At 38.7% G+C, this 23,823-nt stretch overlaps 1 protein-coding gene across 2 annotated transcripts; it reads right to left on the bottom strand.

Moving 5' to 3' along the window:
• Positions 1-10,628: 10,628 nt before the first annotated feature.
• tsku (tsukushi small leucine rich proteoglycan homolog (Xenopus laevis)) lies at positions 10,629-22,536 on the bottom strand. 2 transcript variants are annotated; one of them, XM_038267980.1, is made up of 3 exons: positions 22,287-22,536; positions 14,745-15,056; positions 10,629-13,311 (listed from the first exon to the last, which is right to left on the bottom strand). In XM_038267980.1, exons 2-3 carry the CDS (start codon positions 15,048-15,050, stop codon positions 12,571-12,573), a joined length of 1,047 nt encoding a protein of 348 aa, XP_038123908.1. In that variant the 5' UTR covers positions 15,051-15,056; positions 22,287-22,536; the 3' UTR covers positions 10,629-12,570. The 2 variants fall into 2 exon arrangements, with proteins under 2 accessions (XP_038123908.1, XP_038123907.1); XM_038267979.1 differs by lacking the exon at positions 22,287-22,536 and adding an exon at positions 15,610-15,926.
• Between the last annotated feature and the right edge of the window lie 1,287 nt (positions 22,537-23,823).

Here is a 23,823-nt window from a genome sequence, read left to right as displayed (position 1 = left end):
ACTAAAAATAGTTCCTGAAGTTAAACCATCAAACTGCAATGTGTAACTTAAAAAGCGGAGCTTTTCGATGAATCTTACGCTCTGAATGATAAATAATTTAATCCATTGGGGATGAACACAAAAAAACAGGCTTAAAACAGAAAAGTTCTTTAACTTTGCCACAGGTGTATCAAAAATAAACTCAACCTCCATCAAAGAGTTCCCTACAAATACAGATAGAAAATGTGTGTCTGAAGATTTAACTCTGCCTCACAAACTACATAAATATAAAATGCCAGAAGTATACCCTTAAGAGTTGCTTTTCTACAGCCCAAAACTTGCATGTAAATCGTGCCTTTTCTCCATAGAATTAATTGTGTTGAAATAAAATTATGCATGTTTTTATTATATAAATTATGTGTTTTTTTTTTTGTTTTTTTTACAAAAAACAAAAAAAACAATGGGGCACATCTTTCTATTCAGTCCTTTCATTTAAATCTTTGCGGAACCAGATCTCCCAGTTTTTATGGCTACAAGTCTTAATGTCTCTATCACATATGCACCCATACAGACTTCACATCTGTTAATACTAATTTACAAATCTTGCCCCAGAAGCTCAAGTGGCTTAATCTCACACACTCAAGTGTTTTGGTGCATCTAAATCATGTTAAAAATGTTTCAAAGAATGTTTGAAAGTAGGATCTGACATTAGATTTAATCACCCTGCAGAATACTATCTGAACAACTTGTTGGTTCACCAAAATCACATCAGCCCGATCCAACGCACCTGTTAGTGCACTTTTTATTTGGGTCAGATGGTTTAAATAAAGGAGAGAAGGAAAAGGAAATCGGTTTTAACAGGAAAATGTCAAAGTAGGTGACAATATTCAGAGTTATTACTACCTTATAGAGTTTGTCATTTACTTAAAAGATACATAACATCGGTGAAGGAGAAGAGATGCTGGAAGTCAGAGACTTCATGCAATCTACTGGGTATCGTAGTTCATCGTTTATGCACATAATGATAATATACAGCTAGAAAGCATGCAATGTAAGACTTAGGCCTGTAGTCAAGTATGAAGTTGATCCACACATTTTTAAGGACTTATCTTGTCTAAACTGACCTTTGGAGATTTAGCTGATGGAGCTGAAAGAGGAAGCAAGCAAAAACAAGGAAGTTCAAATCTCTTGCTAAACATGACTAGTGTTGACATGCAGTTTGGTTTGAGGATGTAACAACTAGGATGAACAACTTGCAAACTTTTAGGAAAATAGAGAAATCCTCTCATTAATTTTTTTTAGCTCATATCTTAAAAGCTTTTTTAATTGATTAATCCATCCGCGGTCCCACTTAGTCCTTGTCAGGGTCCCGGTGCGGTCAGTGCCTATCAACACAGAGACACACAACCATGCACTAACACAGACACTCAAACCTAAGGAGAATTTAGAGGGGCCATTTAACCTGCTGTCATGTTTTTGGACTGTGGGAGGAACCCGGAGTAACCAGAGAAAACCCCCACATGCACAGGGAGAGCATGAAAACTCTATGTAGAAAGACCCAGGCCAGGAATCAAACCCAAAACCTTCTTGCTGCAAAGCAACATCGCTACCCACTGCTTCACCATGCAGCCCTTAATTGAGTCATATGTCTTAATTATCAGTCTGGTAATATGTTTGGACATTTTTGTTGTGACTGTTTTTTGTTACAACAAAACTTGTCTCTTGTGAGATCTTGGACCTCAAGGAGACAACCTGTATAAAAATACTACTATTAAAAATAATAATAATAATAACATCTAAGTGTAAGAATCCCACAAAAAGTGCCATAGATTTATAGTTAAAGTGATATTTTGACCATTATGCAGGAAAACCTCTCAACAAATAATCTCCAATTTTCTGTATTTGCTTGCTTGCACAACTAATTCAACATGGGCTCTTTTTTTAAGACTCTACCCGACCAGATTGCATAACAGGTTGTGATGTCTGCTGGGTGATAAGCTTACCAGGAACTGTGCCCCCAAAACAATTATGCTCAAGGTCCCATACTACCGAACTGGCTCTGATTCTAATACAAAACCTACCGACGCGTTGCAGTTCAGATGCAGAAAACAGGGTTTTATTTTGCTAATTACATTATATTGGAATGATAAATTACAGACAGCTATAAGGTCGACTGTTTATAAATCATACTGGCAGGAAGTGCATGTATGATTTACATTTAATATTTTTATCATATTGGAATTTAGGATGGATTTTATATTATGAAGGATTTTGTACTATTAAAACTGAATTTGATAGAAAGGGACATTGTGCATTGATGAACATTTAGAGTAACACATGTAGATTAAACCAATTACAGGTAAGGGTTATTTTTGCCTTGTGGTCTATCTTGCAAGATAGTACATGTTTCAATGGTAATCTTAAAAATAATAATAAAAAAAACAAAATGTTTCCTGGTACAAAAGATGCTATGAAATATTTTGAGCATCATTTACTGATAGCAACCCACACCTTCAGTGTTTGCAGATTATTATTCTCTGCAGCATGACGGGCTTTTAAGTAGAAAAAAAAAATCAATAAACTAAAACCAATAAAATTTACTGAAGTTACACCATCAAACTGCAACATGTAACTTAAAAAGCGGAGCTTCTGGATGATACCTACTCTGTGAATGATACATAATTTAATCCATTGAGGATGAACACACAAAACAGGCTTAAAACAGAACATTTCATTAACTTTGCCACATGTGTATCAAAAATAAACTCTAACTTCATCAAATAGTTCCCTGCAAATAGATTTTAAAACTAATAAATAAAAAGAATAACATTTATCCTGATATAAAAGATGCTTTAAAATATTCTGAGCATCTGGTGCAACAAATTCCATATATAAAGATTACTGTCTATATTTACATTAATGTCCACTGTCCTTATGTAATAGACGTACATTTTTACAGACATACATAATTTCTGATTGGTAGAGTATTCCAAAAGTCACCATCCATGACTGACTCTGCATGGTGCACCTGTTATTCTTCCAAGAGAAGAGGACTCTTATCAAAAACCTTCTGAGCATTCATATATAATAACTTTCTATAACTTTATAGAAGTGCAATGCATGCGTTGGCAAACAAGACAGAGTAGCTGTTTATGATATGCATAAATAACTGAAGGTTTAATGTAACTATCTTTGATAGTTTTTTCACCAGACATTTCAAAGAATGGTTTGAGTTTACAGTTACCCCAGAATACTTGGATCTGGACACTAATGTTAGGGAGGAGTCAGGAGAGGCCAGCCAGTTCCAGGTCTGGAACTGCATAGAATTTTGCAACTACTATAGCCTTAGACCAGGGGTAACCAATTAAAAATCAGAAGGGTCCAAATAAAGAAAATCATCAACTAGTAAAGGTCCGGAGACATTTTTATTTATAATCTGTTATTTAAAACCAAATTTAACACTGAAATAAAATGAGGTGTTTATGCATCCATGTTATACATTGACTTTTTAAATAAAAAAATATATTAAAAAATAAAATAGAAAAATTTTTCCCCTTTAAAATCTAATGTGTTTTTTGAAGTAGAGCAAAACAATTGTTCAGTATGGTATATAGACAATTTTCTAATCCACATCTTTTATAAAACACCTGAACTGATCGTTTGTTTTCTTTCTTTTTTCTGGCTTAATGAGAGCAGTGGGCTTTAGGCTGTCCTACAAGGCTTTAAACCTGGGTTTGATTGCTGACAAAGCCATTCTCAAGCACATATCAAGGCGCTAATTTGGAGCCTGGATCGATATTTATTTTTGATTATGTTGATGGTGGAGAATCCTGCCTCATAGCAGCAGGTTGAGCCAAACATACTCAAAATATGCAGGGTCGTCTTTGAGCTCATCGTTTCACTTTTCTTTCACCTGTTCACCGCAGTTCTTCCAGCAGTCCACACTTTCTCTGCTCTCTTTTTCTTATCTCCTTCTTTTCCAATGCCCGGCTTGCCACTGGTTTGCCTGCTGCAGCAGCAACCCAGACTGACATAGCTAGTTGGCTAATTTGTATCACGTGTAGCCTGGTCCCGAACGCTCAGGTGGGCTTTACCGTATTAACAGCAAAAGCCGCGTAAGTGAAGTTACATACTGCCCTCGGACAACATGCTTTAATTTATACATGTTTTAAATCAGGTTGGATCCGGATTAGCCGGTGGATCCGGACCCTAGTCTGCTAATCCGTGACCTCTGCCTTAGACCATAACACCCACCATTTACCATACAGGAAAATATTTTGATGTCTTTGACCATTTTCTCTAAATGTTGTGCAGCGTGATTAATGTTTAACAAAAGAGATTATATATATAGAATGCAGATTTCAAGATTTCTTCTTTTTTCCCCCTAAACTTAACTAACCAGGTAGGTCAGTGGCAGCCTGGTCCGATGCAAACAATGAATTAAGGAACATGAGGTACACATAACAACATAAGTAAATATAAAACTTACATATACAGATCTAGACATATATTTGGACAAGATGCCTTTGCAGAACTCCGGGCCAATCCCAAACTTGCCCTTCATTTGTAATATTATCGAAAAAGCTGTGTTTTCAGCAGTTGTACATGTCCTGAGGCTCTAACTCTCTCTGATAGTAAGCTTAATACATACTTCAATGTCTTTCATAAAATGTATACTTTGAGGCTTCTATCCTGCCAGCACCATGATGCACAACGTTATCTGTTCCCTTGATAGGTGCTCGTGCTCACAGTCAGGTCACAGTTAAATTAATGCCAGCTTGATTCCCAGTTTGATATCACTTATTCTGAAACCAAAAATGCTGAGTAGGGAAGAGTGGAGAAAGACGGCTTAGAGTTCTGCTTTCTAATAACGGTTGGTTAGCTATTCTTTTTGAAACAGGACGTAGGATTAAACCAGGGCTGACAGTTTTTTAATGAAATCTTTTTGAAAAGGAGCATGTTTACTTAGGTTATGAGTGCATATTCAATTCAGTTCAGTTTATTTATATAGCGCCAATTCACAACACATGTCATCTCTAAACAGTAACAGAAGGGTTTTTTGGAAGGATGCTCTTACATCCACAATCAATAATGCTGTGGTCACTATAACCTTGTCTGTATTCCAAATACTTAACTGAAACAAGTTTCATTTAAAAGAATTGTTTCAACAAGATAGTCAGGTAACATAGGTTTGCCCTGTTTTATTTATGTTTTATCTTTCCAACCCTCTCTCTTACATGCAAAAAAATCTATCCACATAGTCCAAATAGGTCTGCTTACAGTCTTTGCTATGCCAGCTGCTAATGCTTGTGCCATCCTTAGCTTTGCTGTGTTTACAAAATAGCCTGTTCAATTCAAGATGGGATTGGCTGTACCACACAAACAGCACCTATCCACAGGGCCGTAACAACCACTGAGGACACCGAGGTCATGTCCTGTATTTTTTTTTTCTATATTTTCCTAAAATTGTGATATATAGACAAAAAAAATGACATTGAAACCGAATGTAGGACGATGATCTAGGTCTCCCACAAAACTGCGAGGTGTTTTATATTTGAAAAGCCAAAAGTACTGCACTAATATAAAGTAGCTTAAGGGTTTAGGCATATTTGCCGAGCATCATCGTCAACAAGCACTTTCACTATTGTAACTGCTATACACAGGCTACAGACACCGTACGTGAGTCCGTCTGTCACTGGAAGAGGAGCTCATCAAGCTACACATATATGTGAAGAGCAGTTTATGTTGTTGATGGCATTGAGAAAAACTGCATTTTTATGTGGAAATATTTCAGCCCAGCGAGCTACTCAGACAGCAAGGGAATATCAAACCAAAGTTTATTTAACTGTCTGTACCGGTCTTCATTCAACTTCCAGCCATTGAATCCACGCTATTATGCGACTGATATGTTAGCAACGTCTTGAACTGAAAATTATTTCAGCGTGGGTTACTTAGGCTGTGCCCGAATGTCCACCCAAAGCCCTAAATCCCTTAATCACTATATAATGCCGTGACTATATAGCAGACTCAGTAAACTCAGTTAACTGACCGTTCAAACAGATGATTACTACTTTTCACTCCCCATTGGAGTTACGTTGGTCCCATATTGACAGGGTAGCGACACCCGAAGGTGACATTCCATGATATGGCTGCTCGTGTAGTGACCAAGGATGATCATTACTTTTCAAGGAGTCTTGTGGGAAATTTTGAGTCTATTACTCTTTCAACCACTATGTGTTCAGACACTCTTCTAAAATGGGGTAACCACTATATAATGCCCTATATAGTGATTAGGTCGTACATTTGGACACAGCCTCAGTGTCAGATGTTTACCCGTTTTATATTTCTACCGGATGCTGAAACACATTGCGGAAAGATGTCAAAGAAGCAGATCACACAGGACAGGAAGTCCTGTGCAGAAACTATATAAAACATTCGATTAATTTTCAAAATAATAAATTATTTTCTGTGGTAACTTGACCTTACTTCAAGAGTCACCATGGTTCTTAAAAAGCCTGTATATATGTATGTATGTCTGTATTTTTCATAACGACTTAAATGTGCATATTTTATCTTTGTCAAGGCTCAGTGGGATTACTTTAAAAGCGCTTATTTAAAAACAAACTGCGTATCTACAGTAACAGCTGCTAGGACTTCTAAGACAGGAACCTCTGCAGGAGAGAAACACAGGTTAGTGACAACGATAATCTGATGGAGGTTGATTATGAACGTGTGATTCACTAACCTGGTTTTAGAGTTTACTCCGTGCCCAGAGAACGTGGTTTATTCCAGACAGTCGGCTAATAAGATGTAGCGGCGGCCGCACAGAGTTTCAGACACTGAAACCTTGAAGACTACAGAACTGACATGAGATCAGATTGAAGCAGACGAAAGAAGGCAGGATAATCCAGAGGGTGAAGTCGGGAGGCAGATCCAGGTACAGTCTGTTGGATTCCAAGTAGAATCCAACAGATGTCCTAAATGGTACTCTAGAGAACTCTCAACAAAGGAACGAGAATAATCTGGCACTGATAACTGAGAGCAAGCAGTTTAAATAGAAGCTGGAACAGTGCCAAGATCATGACAATTTTGTTTATTTCATATTTATACATCAACGTATTTATAGCTAATTTTACTCTTTCATACCTTGAGATTGGGCTGCTCTGGAACCCTTAAAACCACTTTCATTTTATATCAACATTTTGAAATGACAAAAAAGACTCCTTGAAACATAATTATCAAATGGCATACTGTTTTTATTTCCATCATTTTCGCATTTGACTGTGTTTATTTTCTTCATTAAAAGGAAAACAGAATAGGGAGGGGAGAAAACGGCTGAGTTAAAACAACAGAAGAAAGACAACAGACAACCAAAGTAAAACTTCAAGAGCAGCGGGTATCCTTTCTTTGTGTGTTGTAGTCAGAACCTATGGTAATTACACAATATTAATCAGGGTTGTATATATCTATAGCTACAGCTTAGTATTTAGTATTAATGTGTATCCGTGAGCATCTCGAACTAAATTCATGAGCATACTGTGTATAAAAGATTTACAAGCTTCTTCAGAAGGAAAGTATGCTTAATAGAAGATGTGGTTGTGCCCCAGACAAGCCCTAAAGGGCCCACGCCTGTAAAAGAGGTGACACAAGCCCCATTATCCAGAGACAAACACCCAACCTGGTCAAGTAGACAGAAACAACTTCATATCATACTTATGATGAACAAAAATACTAAATATATTTGGGGATATGATCAGGTCTGGATATCATCACAAACATGGTTTTGATCAATGAAGAAAATTACTGACATTTCTTGATACCATCATTTTTTTGTTTTTGTTTACAGCCATAGCTCCTGGACTCCTGAATTGGGGGTATCTCTGGATCCTTGGACCCTGGGTTTTTAACTTCCTTGTTCAGATTTCCACATTAAATACAGTACTGTACACCTAGGTCCACCATGTTATATTGAACAGACATATAGTAGTAGCTCCTCCCATTTAAGTGATTTTGGAGTTGTACTTGGTACCTGTAAAGTATTTTACGGGCGAAATATCTAATGACCTACAGCACGTGAATGATGCAGAAAATGTGCTAGAATCACACTCATACATTTTTTAATGTTCCTAAAGCAACAAGAATAATAAGGAATTTATTTTTTCTTGTAGATTTTGCAACAAGATTGAAATTTTCAAGCTTGGGGACCGTTGTGTCTTTAAAGGAGGAATTTTAGGAGTTTGTAATGGGTTAGAGAAAAGAGTTCTTATTTTATAAATTTGATACAGTTGAAGTAAGACTTTAATCAAAGGCAGCCTGTCCTTATTTTGCTCATAGTGAAAACTGGTTTGGCAGGATCAACTTGACTTTAAAGTACTTAATCATAGGAAACAACTGAGCTACATATTAACTTTAAAAGCAGTTTATCGGATCGGGTAGATGACATACCAATATCTTTCCTGCAATCTTCATCACTCTTGCTAAGTCCTTCATACCTTGTGTCAGTCACTTTCCACACCACACTGTCATGCCAAGACTCAGGATGCATTCACTGAGGGACTGTAGAAGTTTGTAAGCAGCTGTGCAAATGAATAGCTCTTCACCAGGTCTTTGCTGAACTTGATTGTATGCTGAAGAGTTAATTCAGTCATTTGAATTAGCTGTGTAGGGCCAGGGATGCATCTAAAATCTGCAAGATGGTAGATCTTGGGGACCATGTATTGAGGCCCCTGTTCTGAAGCTAAATGCAGGCTGTACTGGCTAACAGGGATGGTGTTATTGATGGACTTAACGCCAGGCATGCACTATGTGATTTTCCAGTGGTGCAACAAATCAGGCTGACTCTTGGAAAAATTGTGTCGTGCATCATGCAGTATACAAGGGGCTCACTTGAGAAAATTGGCACCTTATAGCTTTGCATGTCGGTATTGTACAAGACTCCAACCTGTCTTTGAGGACATACAGCTTGAGTAGTCAGATCGCATCAAAGAGTCGGTTCATACAGTGTGAGGACATATTTGAACTCTGCAATTGTTGCGCACATTTGAAGTTGGTGCTGCAAGCAACGACTGAAAAAAATCGCACATTCTATCCCTGGCTTTAGGAGGAAACTCTCAAAGCACTTCAAGATGACTGCAGTCGAGACGGTAATTATTGAAATAGGTGATGGTTGAATTTATGGGCACAGGTAAAATTATGGACAACTTCAGGTGGCAGAATTGAGTCAACAGCTTTACACAAAAGGAAGGTGGGTTCCTCAAAATGTCTCATGGTGGCAACTATGAGGATGCTGTTCTTTTGGCTCCCTGAGACAGTAGTTGTCCAAGATTAATGGTCCATTGCTTGTCACGAAAAAGCAGTTCTTTTTTGTGATAACAGGCAGCCATACTGTTATTACCACTTATAAAGCTAGACTACGTAACAATAATAATAAAAATAATTATTGAACTTTATTGATCTTACATTGGAGAAATTTACCACTGTATTTAACCTATCCCTGGGGGATCAGTGGGCTGCTGTTGTGCGGCGCCCGGGGAGCAGTGTGGAGTTAAGGGTCTTCCTCACGGACCCACAGTACAGGCTGTTGGGAAAATGTGAGTGTCACCATAAGAGTGTGTGAAGTCACATGTTGCTAAAGTTCAAACAACAAATGCTGAATTAAATATGCAAATTACTCATTATCTAAGAGTGAGTAATTTATCTGTATAGAATCTGCGCTGAAACAACTTGAGTAAATGTTACCTCTTTGAAGCATTTTCCCTTTAGTGTTAAAAGAGCCCCATAGACTATAGAATTATGCTGAGACAGTTTGGAAATGATTATTGGTTTCTTGGCTTTAAACATGCTTTTGTTTTACAAGACAGACATAAAAAAAAATGTAAAAAAAAAAAATCACACAAACATCTGGATGTATTTTGTGCTGAGGGATCAGTATTCTGAAGGTGTTCTGTCAGCCCTACACCCACTACGGGAAAAATTAAGCTACATTCTGTCAAACGTTTTTTAAGAAAACTAGAAGGATTCAAGCATCATTAACAGTATTTCAAACATTGCTATTGTGACACTCTAATTTCATGATTCAACAAGTACGCCTACATTCTGATGCAATATCTGAAAACCCCTTGGTACCAGTATGCCTTTTTACATACAATGTGCTTTAAAAATAATAAAAAGGACAAAAACTGAGTTTCCATAATCCTAAAAAGCAAACACAGTACTCATTGTTAAGGACATGGAAGATGTACATTAGATGAAATCCATTTCCCCTCAATTCTTTTTTTTTTTCTCTGCCAGTCTTACTCCCGGTCACCTCTTTGGCACGATGCCAAGCTGAGTCAAATAAGACAAACCTTAAGTTTTATTCCACTTAACGACCTTGGTCTAAACACAATTTAAAACAACTCTGCAGAGATCTAAGCTTCTCGTCGTGTCTCGGAGAGAACCACACCCTGGTGTGATTCAAACTTCTGCAAACACAAATCACACAGGGCTGGAACTTGAGGAAAATGTTAACTTCAGAGCAGACAGTTGCAAATGTTCCAAAAAGTGGTTTTCTTTCGAACGTGTGTTTATTTTTTCTTCGTTACTGAGTTGCCTAGCAATTTTTGCCTGATTGCATGTCTCACTGGATATGCAACAGTCAAGTCATCAGCTCACAGTGTTAGAAGGATCATTTTATTACACATAAAATTTACATATTTATAAAAGTATTTACAGTTTAGTTACATCCATAAAAATACTGAGCTTTAAATCAAAACGTACATTTTGTCTATCAGCAAAATACACAGTTCAAAGGCAAATTTGCTTTTCCCCAGCAATTCTGAGGGTGATTGTCCCTATTTACACGAAAGGAATAACAAGCTTAGTCTAATTTTATTAAAGAAAATGTAGTAAACTGTAAGTGGTCCAACTTGTCCTTTAAAAAATAGACTTGGTCACAACAGAATAGGACAGTAAATCAAGGCCTTTCGGTCAACTTGCTCCCTGCTTGTTTACTCTTGCTGTGTAATCTCAGTGGAGACAAAGGTGCAATCAATAGGAATAGTGGTAAAGGCCATAAGCATGACGAAATGGTCAGAAAAACAACGTCAAGGGGAGAAGAAAAAAGATATGGAGTTTAATTTTTGTTGGGGACAAAACATTTAGTGTGGCTTAGCAAATAAATGGTGCACAGAACAGGCATAAACTGTACAAAAAGTTTAAAGGGTCACAGATCAAAAATCATTAAAATTTGAAAACCCGTGTTTGTCCTTCAGCTTAAAGTAACAAAAAGATGAGAGCATTCAAACTACAGAAAAGGCTTTAAGTGTTGAATGTGTAGCCTGTTCAATACTGACGTCTGATTACATCCTGGCCAAAGTAATAAAAAAAAAAAAAAATTAAAGGGAGAAGCTTACTGGTGAAAGTCTGTGATCATTTGATTTTAATAAATGTGTTTCCCTGGAGGTGAGCAAACAAATTCACATAAGGTGTGGTGTAATGACAGACTAGCTGCATGTCTCAAGGTTTGCCAAGGTTTTAGAATGACTTCCAAAATGCCTGAACTCTGAACTTTAGAAAGGTTATTTTATTGACATGCCAAATAAATGACCAGTTACTAGGGTTTACTTTGGCTATAGAGTGCTGCCCGTCTTCCATCTGTTATTGCTAATATTCGAGTTTGCCTATAAAGAGCAGAGCAACTAAAATAATATTCTCTACAACCAACACTTGAAACCTATAAAAACATTTTTGGGGTGTTTATTTAAAACAGAATGTATTCATTTGAATGTCGTAAAATGATTATCTTTGCAGACACGCAAATATTTATTTCAAACAGTAAAGATATTCAAACCTTCTCTGACATTTTTGATTGAAGCTAAATAATACCTCACTGGACCGGGTAAGTGAGATACTCTTACCCTGAGCTGAGATCCAACATGGCGGCCTAAAACAGGTAATAGTGTGCATTTCTATTTGTGTTTCCTTTTTTTGCCTTCTATAAAATATATTGGGGAGAAATAAGTTTGTATATGATGTATTGCTAACAGTAGGCATCACCACGTCTGTATCAAATCCAGTGGGGGTTATTTTGGTTCTTCTTTGGCTTGGCACTGATCCAAAATGATATGAAGATTTAAACTCTGAAATTAGAGGGTATTTAACAGCAGCATAAAGAACAACAAACAATCTTCCCTTAAGTCTCATTTCAATCACCTCAGACGTTCCATTGAAATTAGTGGCTACATGGTAACAACCATTATCTCTGAATGGTATATGGACATTATTTAAGAAAAAAAAAGATGTTGCGTAAGGAATAAGTTCAATTACATCTTAAGACAACTTTGAAGTGAAATGTATGACTTAAAACACTTGTGTGAAAGAAAAGGAAAAAAAACGGTGGATTTTCTGTTTTTCATGACAGAAGTTGGTCTCTGTAGTTCAGAAAATACAGCATGCTCTTAAAGTGTCCAAAGTATTTTTTAAAAGCTACATTAAGATGATATGGTATGATCCACAGTATCGCCTAGGAGCAGATTTAGCCATGCTAGAGCCGCTCAAGAGTGTTCTGCATATCTAAGCAAATGAGTCTCAGATCTACTGAGTGGTCCAGTCTCACAACACAATGCCGTCTACGTTACAGTGCAGCTCCTCGTTATGTTGAACCTGCCCTATCTGTCGATGGAACTGTCCCTGTTTCTGTGTCCTCCAGCAGTGGATGCTTTGTCCAAGGGTGACACTTTTGATGCTGGGGAGCTGGCTCAACATGTTAGCTGGTAAAGAAGTCACACCAGAGCCAGACAAGTTGAGCTCCTGTAGAGACTCTAGTCCAGAGAAGACTGCAGGTTGCAGACTTTTAAGGTTTGAGTTATTTGAGAGGTCCAAAACTTGAAGGTTCTGGAGATCACTGAAGGTATGTGGCTCAATTTCATGTAGTTCACTGAGACCACTGAGAGACAGATAAACAAGCTCTTTGAGTTGAGCAAAGGCACCCTTCTTGATTTTCTTGATGGGGTTGGCATCCAGATTTAGGTACCTGAGCGGAAGTCCTGCCATGCTCGGTACGTTAACCAGCTGGTTTGAGGACAAATTGACACTCTGGATGTTTAAAACTCTTCCATGCAAGGTGGTGGAGACTGACACGAGCTTGTTTTGAGATAGATCCACGTTAAGGGGCTCGCCGTTCACTTTAGCAGCAAACACTGCCATGTCGAACTCCTGGAAACGGTTGCGACTGAGGTCAACCTCAGCAAGAGGGAGCCCAGAAAAACAGCTAGGAGACAAGCTCTCTAGCTTGTTGTAGCTCAGATCCAGACTCTCCAGGTAACGCAGCTTTGACAATGCATTGGGGCTAATCTGAGAATGAGAAAAACAAAGATATTAAACGTCCATTATGCTTTAGCAGTTAGCATCTACCTGAAAAACTGGAGATGCAATTTTAAATGTTAATGTAATATAAGTTTTTTATCATTTACTGACTAAGACTTTTCTTAATTGCATCCAGGTTTGATTCAGCTAATTTCCTTAGCATTCTGAAGTCTCCCATTTTTTTTCTGGAAGGCAGGAAATATTTGGTCAATTCCTTCAGTCAGGTGTTAACCTTTGATATTTTTAAACTAGGGTGAGAAAGCTAACTGGATCTACTGAAAAAACCTTACCTAACACTCACAGCTGTGTAATGTCTTTCTAAGAACATAGCTAGCTCTTCACATTCAGCTACAAGCCTTTTTTGGCAGCAGTTAGCTGTATTGGTACTTTCACACTAAACAGAAATTTTTATTAAAGGATTCTCGAGTTATCTCTAAGAGGAGGGTGGATCTGGAGCGAAGCGAAGGTGGCAGATGTACAGAGGCAAACAGCATTTAAGGGAGTTAGTGGAATTTAATTGCCATCTCAACTGCAAATTAAACGAAGCAAAATTCGTAGAAGTTAAAAAATCTAAACTTTGGTTTACATTTGTGTCACTAAATCCAGTCAGGGATCCAGTCATGTGGCTGTGAGCTACAGTGAAGGAGCGCACAGGAGATTCGCTTTTTTTTTTTTATTAAAAAAGGAAGATAGAGAAAATAATTTAGACATGTTGATGTGGAAACGCTCCTAAGTGGATTTAAGCAGGCTTAAAAAAATGTTTTAATTTAATCGCAGAAGGACAGTTTCTTCATCCTACCTCCATCGCAGACAGATGTCTTCTCTCCCCAGCTTCACCGGGGTCTGCCCGGGCAAGCCTCAATGATCCGCCCCAGTACTTCTTTCATTTCCCGCAGTTAGCCTCTAGAAGCTGGCTCCAGCCATACGTAACCCCGCCCCCTAGCTCTGCCTCCCCGGCTAGCTTCTCTACTGCTGTTGTATCATAGTTCCAGAACGGCAGCTTTGTCCTGGTTCTATCTTTTTAGACCGCCAAGATAATGTAAAACTAATGATCAACAGACTTCATGAAGTAGGAGCCTTTCACTGGCCAGGCAAATTTAAAGACAAGCAAAAGCAAAAGTTTTTGCAGGGTTTTGGTGTGAACGAACCATAAGACTAGTGTATTTGCTCTTTGTTTTGATGCAACCTGTCGATCATTTGGATTGGAACTATGAGAGACGTAAGATTGAATGACTGGGGATGCAGTTGCTGTCTGCACAGCTCCACCCACAAAGAAAGATGTCTGAGGAGAGTACACCGGTCATGTGCCATAAAAGAATAGCTGCCACAGCCAATACAGTCTATCAAATTTAGCATCACTGTGGAAAGTTAAAAACTTTATAATCTGAATAATGTTAATGTTAACTTTCTTGAGCACCTACCTTTGTAATTTTGTTGCTGCTGAGGTCCAAACTAATTAAGGTAGTATACCCTGGACCGGTTAACATTGCATCGCTGAGCGGCCCCATTTCATTGGAAGACAGGTCCAGGTGGGCGGTATCCAAAGGAATGGTAATGGGCATGGAGAAGCTGGGACCCATGCCTCTGCAGTCCACCCTGGTCAGGCTGAAGCTGTCGAACAGCCCAAAGCTTTCCACCTCACAGTGACAGCTCGGGTGGCAGTTCCTGACAGCATTGGACTGCTCAGCTAACAGCAGCGACAGGCCGAGCCACAAGAGAAGTACCATTATGCTCTGAAGAGAAAGACGGAGAATAAATTACATGCCAGACCGTTTTAAAACGGCCTCACTGCAAGAAACATTAACCGTTTAGAAAGAAAACAGTAAAGCTTTGATTAGATCAGAGCACCTTGTCCAAACCCTGTACAGCTGTTCTGCAACTTTGGACTTTCAGGGAGCTCAATAAAGGCAAGGCTTTTGTAAAGGCTTAACAAAGCTTTTATTTGTGTAACTTGAGAAGCCCTGCTTCTCTTCTTTATTCGCCTCCAAATGGCTGCGACCTAATTTCTCTAATCAATGAGTTAATTTGCACATTCATCCTACAGTGAAAACTTAAGTGCCGGGGGCATCATAATTTATGCTTTAATTGTAAAACTAGAAGAAAAATAAATAAATGCTCCTTGGCTTTTGTGTAATAAAACTCCATTTCGCACATATATAAAGACACAATTTGAAACACTGTTGAAAGAACATAAAAACGAAAAAAATTTTAATACTTAACACTATAGGATATAACTAAAAAAAAAAAAATTTAAGAAATCACTTTAAAAAAAATGAAACATCATACCCTTCCCCTGCTCTTGCTCTGTTCATCTGAAAAGAGCTCACTCATGCAGTTCATCTTAAGCAACCTTTACACACACAGAGGTACGAAAACTGGACAGAGGTTGCTAGTTGAGCAACATGTAGATACACACAGTGGCTTTCAGGTCAACGAGGCCATGACACAGCAGAGTGCAGGGGAAAAGACGAGCATTGCGGTTTCACTGCATCACAGCTGGGTGAGAAATTAAATTACAGCTTTTTGCCAAAGTCATGCGAGGTGAGCTGGTTACCAGACTACAATTACCACCCCATGTGCAGCCTGGCACGATCTACGAGGGAACTGCAGCAGTTTTACTTGTTCTTGTCCTGCATGTCCTAACAGGGTACACGAACATCAAAATAATCACTGTAACTATCTCTTTAAAACAATAAGAGAATGCAGCTCGGATAACAACTGTTATGAGAAAAATCTACTGGAAGAGAGGTTTATTTGTCTCAGCTTATGTAACAACCTCAGGTCATATAGTTGCACTGTGCTGCCCAGACTGGTTTCAAGGCTCAAAGTACCTTTAATCCCAGCTGTTCACCTCTGTGCAGCCTTCCTTCAGACCCTTTATCTCCTACCTGCTTCACTCACTGTCAAGCTCACTAAACGTAGAAGTCACGCACTTTTACAAAACATGTGTATACCGGAGAGACATTTTAAGGTGAGCTCTAAACTGCGGCTGCAGCTTTTGGTGAAAAGTAATGGATCAGCTACATGAAAGCTAAAATTTAACCAAGCTTTCAGGATGTTAGCCAGTTTACTTCTCCGTAATTTAAAATAGTCCACTAATGGTGTGAACGTTTGGAAAAGTTAAAGCACAAATTTACTCTGAGATCTACTAAAATGACGGCTACATTCTATCTTGAATAAATGGATCTATTCGCTTTAGTCCAAACAAATGTTTTGTTTTTCATTACATTTAGTTGGAAAAAAAAAAACAGCTACCAGCTACTTCTTTAATGATGTGACATTTGAGTGTGACAAAAGGCCTAAAAACTAAAACAAAAAAAGAATGGGGGGAAAAAGTACTTTTACTACGGCCCTATATAACACTATAATTACACTAGACGTTTTTACAGCCTCACTGATGAGTCTGAGTGAAGGATGAACTTTCTTCATTCCTTTAGATCCTCAGCAGATCACACATAAACTCAAACTGCCTTAGAGGGGAACAGATTCTACTGCCGCAATTGGCCCAAAGCAACAACAGGATAACTACCCCTCCCACCGCCACCACCTCTTTCCAAGTAGGAAATTAGCGAGGGAGTGCAAACCCGCTCCAAGACTCTCCCAGAATTTCTCATATCCCTTTTCGCCTTTATTATTTCAGTGGAAGCAGCGACTCCACATCTCCCGGTTCCTGAAAACTTGTATTTGATCTGTTTTAAAGTTGCAGAGCTCATATTAAATCTCAACAGATCATCTTGCAGCTACATACAAAGCTGAGAAGCCATCAACGTTATAATAATCCTATAATTAAAGCATATTATCCGTTTGATCAGATTAAATGTGCCAGAAGTCACAGCAGTTTTCATCTGTTTGCATATTTCCCCCCACGGGCAAACATCTTAATCTCAAACCAAAAAGATTCCCTATCAGTTCCTTCTGTTATTTCTGTGATAATTTGTTGATAGTGAACGAGAAGGAACCTTAAACCCATCTACAGAAAAAGACAGAGAAAAACTTCGAACATCGTCGCCTACTTCAACAGTCCTTAGCGGGTTCTTTCATCAAACATCTATATCCCTTGGTTTCACCAGGACCACTCCGTCCCAACGTCATATAAAAGTTAAAGGCATGATGGGTGTGTAATTCGAAGATGGATGCCACCCTAATCCCTTTAACCCAAATGAATGCATGAAACCGAGGAGATGGGAGGGATTTTAAATTAACTCCACGGTTCTCCAGTGTTTTGAAACAATTAGGAATGGAAAGCCTCATCCTGAGTGATAAATGCTTTCTGTAAACTCATGAGGAATGACACTCATCAGCCTTAATACGGATCCTGACGGGTGATCTTTATCTCAATACGGTGCTCTTTTTTCCTACTTAATATTGAAACTTGTTTAGTATCAACAGTAAAACGCTACAGTAGTTCTTGTTAAACTTGGTAGGAAACATAAGGGAATCCTCAGGGAGGAATCCATGAAGGTTTTCTAATGGTTATTAAATGAAAACTGAAGTTGACTTTCTGGGAACCTTAAGGGAACATTTTCAGAAGGTTCTCCAAAGGCTTCATAGTGAAACATATCAGCAACATTGAGGGGATGTGCCATGAAGGCTCTCTAAAGGCTCACATGTGTGTATGTGGTGGATAACTTTCAGAGAACTTTGAGGAATTTTTTTGTGAGGGTCTCTAATTATTAGAGAATGAGAATTGTATTTATTTCTTAGGGAACGTCCCTGGAGATTATCTAACAGTTAAAAAGTGAAACTGGAAGTCAAACTTGAGAGAACCAATAAAATAAAACTAAAACCTTCAGGACCCCTTCAATAAACTCCTCAAATTGCATTTAGGGAAAACTCCCCTGATGCTTATAGGGTGTGGAGCATTCATTCATTTTTAAGTTAAATATATGATACACAGATAAGAAATTTAAGAGGTCACAGTATAAGAAACAAGGCCAACTGGTCCTTTAATTAAAATATAAAAAGGCATTTGTTTAGAACTGCTTTTAAAGTTCAACTATTAACTGAGCTATTATTGCTTTAGTTGTCCTCAATCTGCTTTGTTTGCTTTACTACTGTACCTGTTTACTTTTTTCTGTTTTTAATTTAATTCTACTTTATTTTTTAATTCTTGTAAAGCATTTAGAAATGTCTTTTTACTGTATTGTGCAATACAAATAAACTTTCAATTGATTTGCATGTATACTATTGCATATACATGCATACCTCTGGGTTATCTATGCTGTTTTCTAGATGTAAAATAAATGTATTGTATGTTATCAAAGAAAATTGATCAAATGGTATAAAGGGGTGGGTGTTTAAAAAAGTTCATCATTCTCTTTTTTTAACTTAAATCTGATTGATTTGAGGTATGTTTTAGGTGGATTACAATGTATTCTATACGTTTTATATACATATTTTTGTTTGTTCTATAGAAAAAGAGGGTCACTTTATGAGAACCCTTACAGGCTGTGCAGTTTTATTGCATTTTGAAACTTACAAAGGCCTTATTATTAAAAATCGTTTTATGTTATACCAATAACTGATAATACCACTGGTGTAACTTTCTGAAGGGCTGGTGTGGACATGTCCCCACCAATAATTTCCGCTGATTTACTTTAGCCAACAGTAACAGGGGTTAGCTGCAGCTATCTGTGTTCAGAGCGTTTTGAGTCTGTGTTGTTTCCTCACTCTCGAGTCCCACCTCTCTGCATAATATCATGGGATCTGTCGCTTTGGGACATACCGTATTTTCACGACCATAAGGCGCACCGTACTAAAAGGCGCAGTCTCAGTTATGTGTCCCATTTCTGTATTTAACACACACATAAGGCGCACCGGACTATAGGGCGCGTTTTTTATATACCGGTACATGTCCTCTACTACCTTTAAATACCTCTACTGCGTATTTAAAAATACAGCGGGGGCAAAACTGAGTATGACTGTGCTTTATTCATGTATTTATTACAAAGTATTAATCAAACCTGCGAGCTGGCCATGAGACAGACACATCGCAGATGACACAGCGCTGTGGTCACTCCTAAATTAACTTAAAATCCTGAAACCTGCCGAAGGAATTTGTTCGCTTTTATTACCGGTATCCTTGTGCCTGCAGCTAAAATTATTTAGATGAAAAACACCTGCCAGCCGCCGCCGGTGAACCTGGAGGCTGCCCAGCCTAGAGGCTGCTGATGAAAGGATTTCTACTGTCGGTGCACCGCTGGTATGTGGGGGTCTGAGCGCCTCCGACAGAAATAGATAATCTGGATGAACTGACTGCAATTATGAAGTTTTCAGCTGGACTTTCTCACTTAAAAACATATTAAAACTACTTTATTCCCACTGATCACAGCAAATATAGCTGCAAGATTTAGATTATTTAGATGAAAAAACACCTGCCAGCCACCGCGGTGAAGAGGAGGAGACCCGCCCAGAGGCTGCTGTTGAATTAAGTTTTCAGGTAGAAAAATAGAGCGGGAGCAAAACTGAGTATGTTTGTGCTTTATTCATGTATTTATTACAAAGTATTAATCAAACCCATCAAAGTCATCATCCTCTGTTTCTGAATTAAACAGCTGCGCTAAATCAGACATGACAGTTTCCCCTTCTTCGCTGTCAGAGTCACTTTCCGTGCAGCGCAGCTCCTCAGAAATAATGCCGGCTTTTGCAAAAGCTTGAACAACAGAGCCAGCAGAGACGTTAGTCCAAGCATCTGCAATCCATCCGCTAACGGTGGCGTAACTTGCCCGGCGCTGCCTTCCACTTATCCTGAAACTGTGGTCTCCGTCTGTCATCCATCGCTCCCACGCCACTCGCAGCCTTACTTTGAACGGCCGCTTCACACCGATGTCGAGCGGTTGAAATTCCTTTGTCAGACCCCCGAGATAACGGCGAGCACAGCGTTTATTTTTTTTCACCATGTTTTTCACATCAGCTGTGAGATGGGCAAGCATGGAGTCACATATTAAAAGCGATGGTGATGCGTGGAAAAAACCACCTGGTCTCCTCACATACACCTGCCTCAGCCACGCTTTCATCATCTCCTCATCCATCCAGCCCTTTCATTTGCTTTAATATCATATGTCATCAGAGCGCTGTGTCTGTCTCGCTGTCAGCTCCCAGATCAGCTTCTCTGATTCGTTGATGCGGCGCTTCCAGCAGCAAAACTTCAATTTTTTCCATCTCGAGCAGCAGCAGCGCGTTGGCGGTGCGCTCCCGATATATATATTTTTTTGTCTTTTGTAGTTCAGCAAGACTCAGAAATAGCTGTGCCAGCCAACCCAGAGACAGACAGACTCACAGGACACAGATTTTAAATTAAAATATAAGAAATGTACAAGAATTAAAGCACAAATAATAAAAATCAGTGTATAAATGATTGTGAAGGAGGATAATCACTGATGCAGCTTAAAGGGAAGCCATGCATGGATGGATGGAACTGAAGTTGTGTCCATACATACAACATTGATGTTGGCATCAGTATTGGCTGCTATTCATCATTTTTTATACATTAATGTTTTTGAGCCCTTTATAAATAATGCACTAATGGCAGGTATCTGTCTATAACTAAAAATATCAGTGTACTGTGGTACTCTTGTGTCCTCAACAATAGGAAAGCATTCAATAAATATATGTTTGAGCTTATTTTTGGAAAATATAAACCCTATTGAAAGCGTTTGGGTTGAGCAGCTGTAGGTCCATCAGCCACTATCCTTAGAGCGTCCCCAACAACTTTTATCACAAAGTTACTCCCTTGTTATAAACTACGGAAATGCATCATAATGAATCCTACTTCATGACAGAGGTCTGCACAGAAATACCGTAAGTGGAAATACGCTCTATAAAAGTCAGAAGTTTCCTTTAGAAGTTAGTTAAGTGAGTAAATAACCGCATCATCCGCAGCAGTGGCGGTTCCATACCATATGTATCAGGGGGCCAAGAGGGGGCCAGCGTGCTTTCATGGGGGCCCAGAAAATCGTGAAATAAAAATCAGAGAAAGGGATTCAAATATATTAAGATAGCTGCATGAAGTGATTTTTTTTGTTCAATTAGGTTTAATAAAAATTCCATGTCTTATTAGGTCAATATAGATTCAGAATTTAGGAATTTTACAAATTTTTGACTTAATTTCTGTTAAAATAACCGTTTTCTATAAAATCTGAATTGGAACTCAATACTGATAAATTCAGCTGTTTTTTAAAATGTATTTTGAAAAAAAAAACATTTAGCAGATGAAAACTGGGATCTTATCTCAGTACCACTGAAGCTATCACCTTATTGTTTTTAAATTATTAGTAAAACAGAATTTGTAAAGAAAAAAAAAAGAAATAGATCCAAATGACCTATTAATATTCACTGTTCCAGCGTAGATCATCATTAGAATTTCTTTGAGTATTATGTCTTAAGTGCAGGGGCCAGGACATGATCTACAGGGGCACTGGCCCCCATTGGCCCCTGTCTAGAACCGCCCATGTCCCGCAGTGAGCCCGCATACCGCTGCTCCGGTGCGTTAGTAGCAGATGGGCACGTGCACCTCTGGAGATCAGATTTCCTGCAGCCCGTACGTGGCAACATCCCCGGCTAACATCTCCAGATACCCCATCCCAGCATGTTTCTACTCTCCCAACTCCTAATGCGAGCCCCGCCCCCGCCTGTTGCTGTCACCCCGTTTGCACGTCCTCCATGCGCGTGCCTCACAACTCTTCACACACGCATCAAGAAAAGTTTCATTTTCACCTCACCGTCTTTGTTTTGCTTTGTTATAATAGTTTCAGAGCAGCGGAGAGAATGAAGGGCGATTTGTGGAGTAAAGAGGGGAAAATGTGAAATCTGATCTCCCAGCAGAAGTCCCGCTGCGTTCATACAATGCCCCGACAGCTGCGGTGATTTATCACGTCTCCTCCAGACAGTAATGAACCCATGTGAAATAAACAGCACTTTTTCTTAACTTTTTCGGCGTCTTAAGTTCTGTTCCAACAACTTACTCTGGTCCCTTTTGATCCTGCTCGGTCCGGGCTCTTCGTCTCTTCTCACTTCACCGCTCCCATCAGCGGCCCCGTGTCCCGTTGGTTTATCTGTCTCCTGGTCCTCATCGGCTCCACCGGTCCCACTCTGTCAATTCTCCGCTGCTACACTGTCACGGACTGGAAACGCAACGACGCAAACCTCTATTCCCATCCCATGAAGCTTTTCCTGCTCAGCTTGGGTTTTATTTCGTTGTAAAGCGCGCAAGTGAGCTAAATGAACAAATTTCCGGTGAAGGATTTTCAAATTAAACGATTCAGCTAATTTTTACGAGATATTAAGGGGAACATATTTGATGTACATTGAGTTTCCTTTTTCGAGACGGGGGGGCGAGTTTTTGACTTCAAAATTATAGTTTCAATTCTTTAAAATGTCCAAAATGTGCGCCAAATGGCAATTTTTATACTTCCTGTCAAACTTTTTTGATGTTTTATTTTTGAAAGACAACCCGTCGAACTTCCGGTCTTTGTCCAAGGGTTCGCCGAGTCGCTGCTGTCTGGCGCCTCCTTGTGGAAATTTCTCGCAAAATGGGGCGGCGGTCTGTTTTATTTTGGCCTCAAGTTAACTTTGCTGATTCCACTGATAATATATAATGTGAACGGAAACCAAGACGTTTCCTGTTGCTGCATTCACAGGAATTCCAGTCTGACTTCTCAAAAAGTAACATTTGCATGAATGTTTCTGTGGTATTTCAACACAATTTTCATAGGCTAAGGCCTGCAGTTTACAGGTTTGAGTAGAGTTCAAGTCAGATGACTAAAACTGTCTCCCTAGTGACTCCAATATGGCATGAAATTTAGTCCAAAAGCTACCTGATACTTGAATGTATAGACTTTTAATTCTTGTGGACTTCCAAAGTCAGAGTAAGAAATAGCAGTCCTAGAATATTGCTAACTGCATTCCAAAAGAGTTATATAAAAAAAAAAATCCACTGGACTTTGCTTCCTGCAGATTTTTAAAAAAGCTTTAAAAAAAATAAAATAAATCATTTTGAATTAAAAAAGCTTCCTAGATGCCAAGGGAAAATGTCTTCAAACTTGGAAACAAAGTCCAGTGGATTGTTTTTTAACTTTTTTGGAATGACTCCCAATATGCTGGAATCTTCACCAGCATATTGCTAACTATCATATGCTTTTCTATAGGCAAGGTGAGTGTTTTTCTATTTTAGCACATAGTTCATTCTTTTTCCTCCAGTTGTTGTACTTAACCAAATGCCTGAACATTTTCTGTAATTTATTTTCTTGATTAAATCCTAAAACTTCTTTGGTATATCAATAAAATTGTGAGAAAATTGTAGCTGACTTTAAAAGCATACCTTTTGGAGTTTAGGCATGGAGCACTTCAGAAAACCAAATTGTCCTTTGTTGCTGTCACCAAGTCTTTGTGGGGGTCTTTTGCAGTTTTTTGTCAAACCCTTTCCTCGGGAATCTGTTGGCAGCTTTTGATAGCATGATTGTTTTAACTGTCCATTGTTTGCGAAAAGGACATTTTTTAGGC

The sequence above is a fragment of the Cyprinodon tularosa genome, unplaced genomic scaffold (genome assembly GCF_016077235.1).
Source record: "Cyprinodon tularosa strain WSP-4 unplaced genomic scaffold, ASM1607723v1 ctg69, whole genome shotgun sequence".
Lineage (NCBI taxonomy): Eukaryota > Metazoa > Chordata > Actinopteri > Cyprinodontiformes > Cyprinodontidae > Cyprinodon > Cyprinodon tularosa.
Note: the sequence above shows the minus strand (reverse complement) of the source record. Positions and strands in the feature narration are given on the sequence as shown.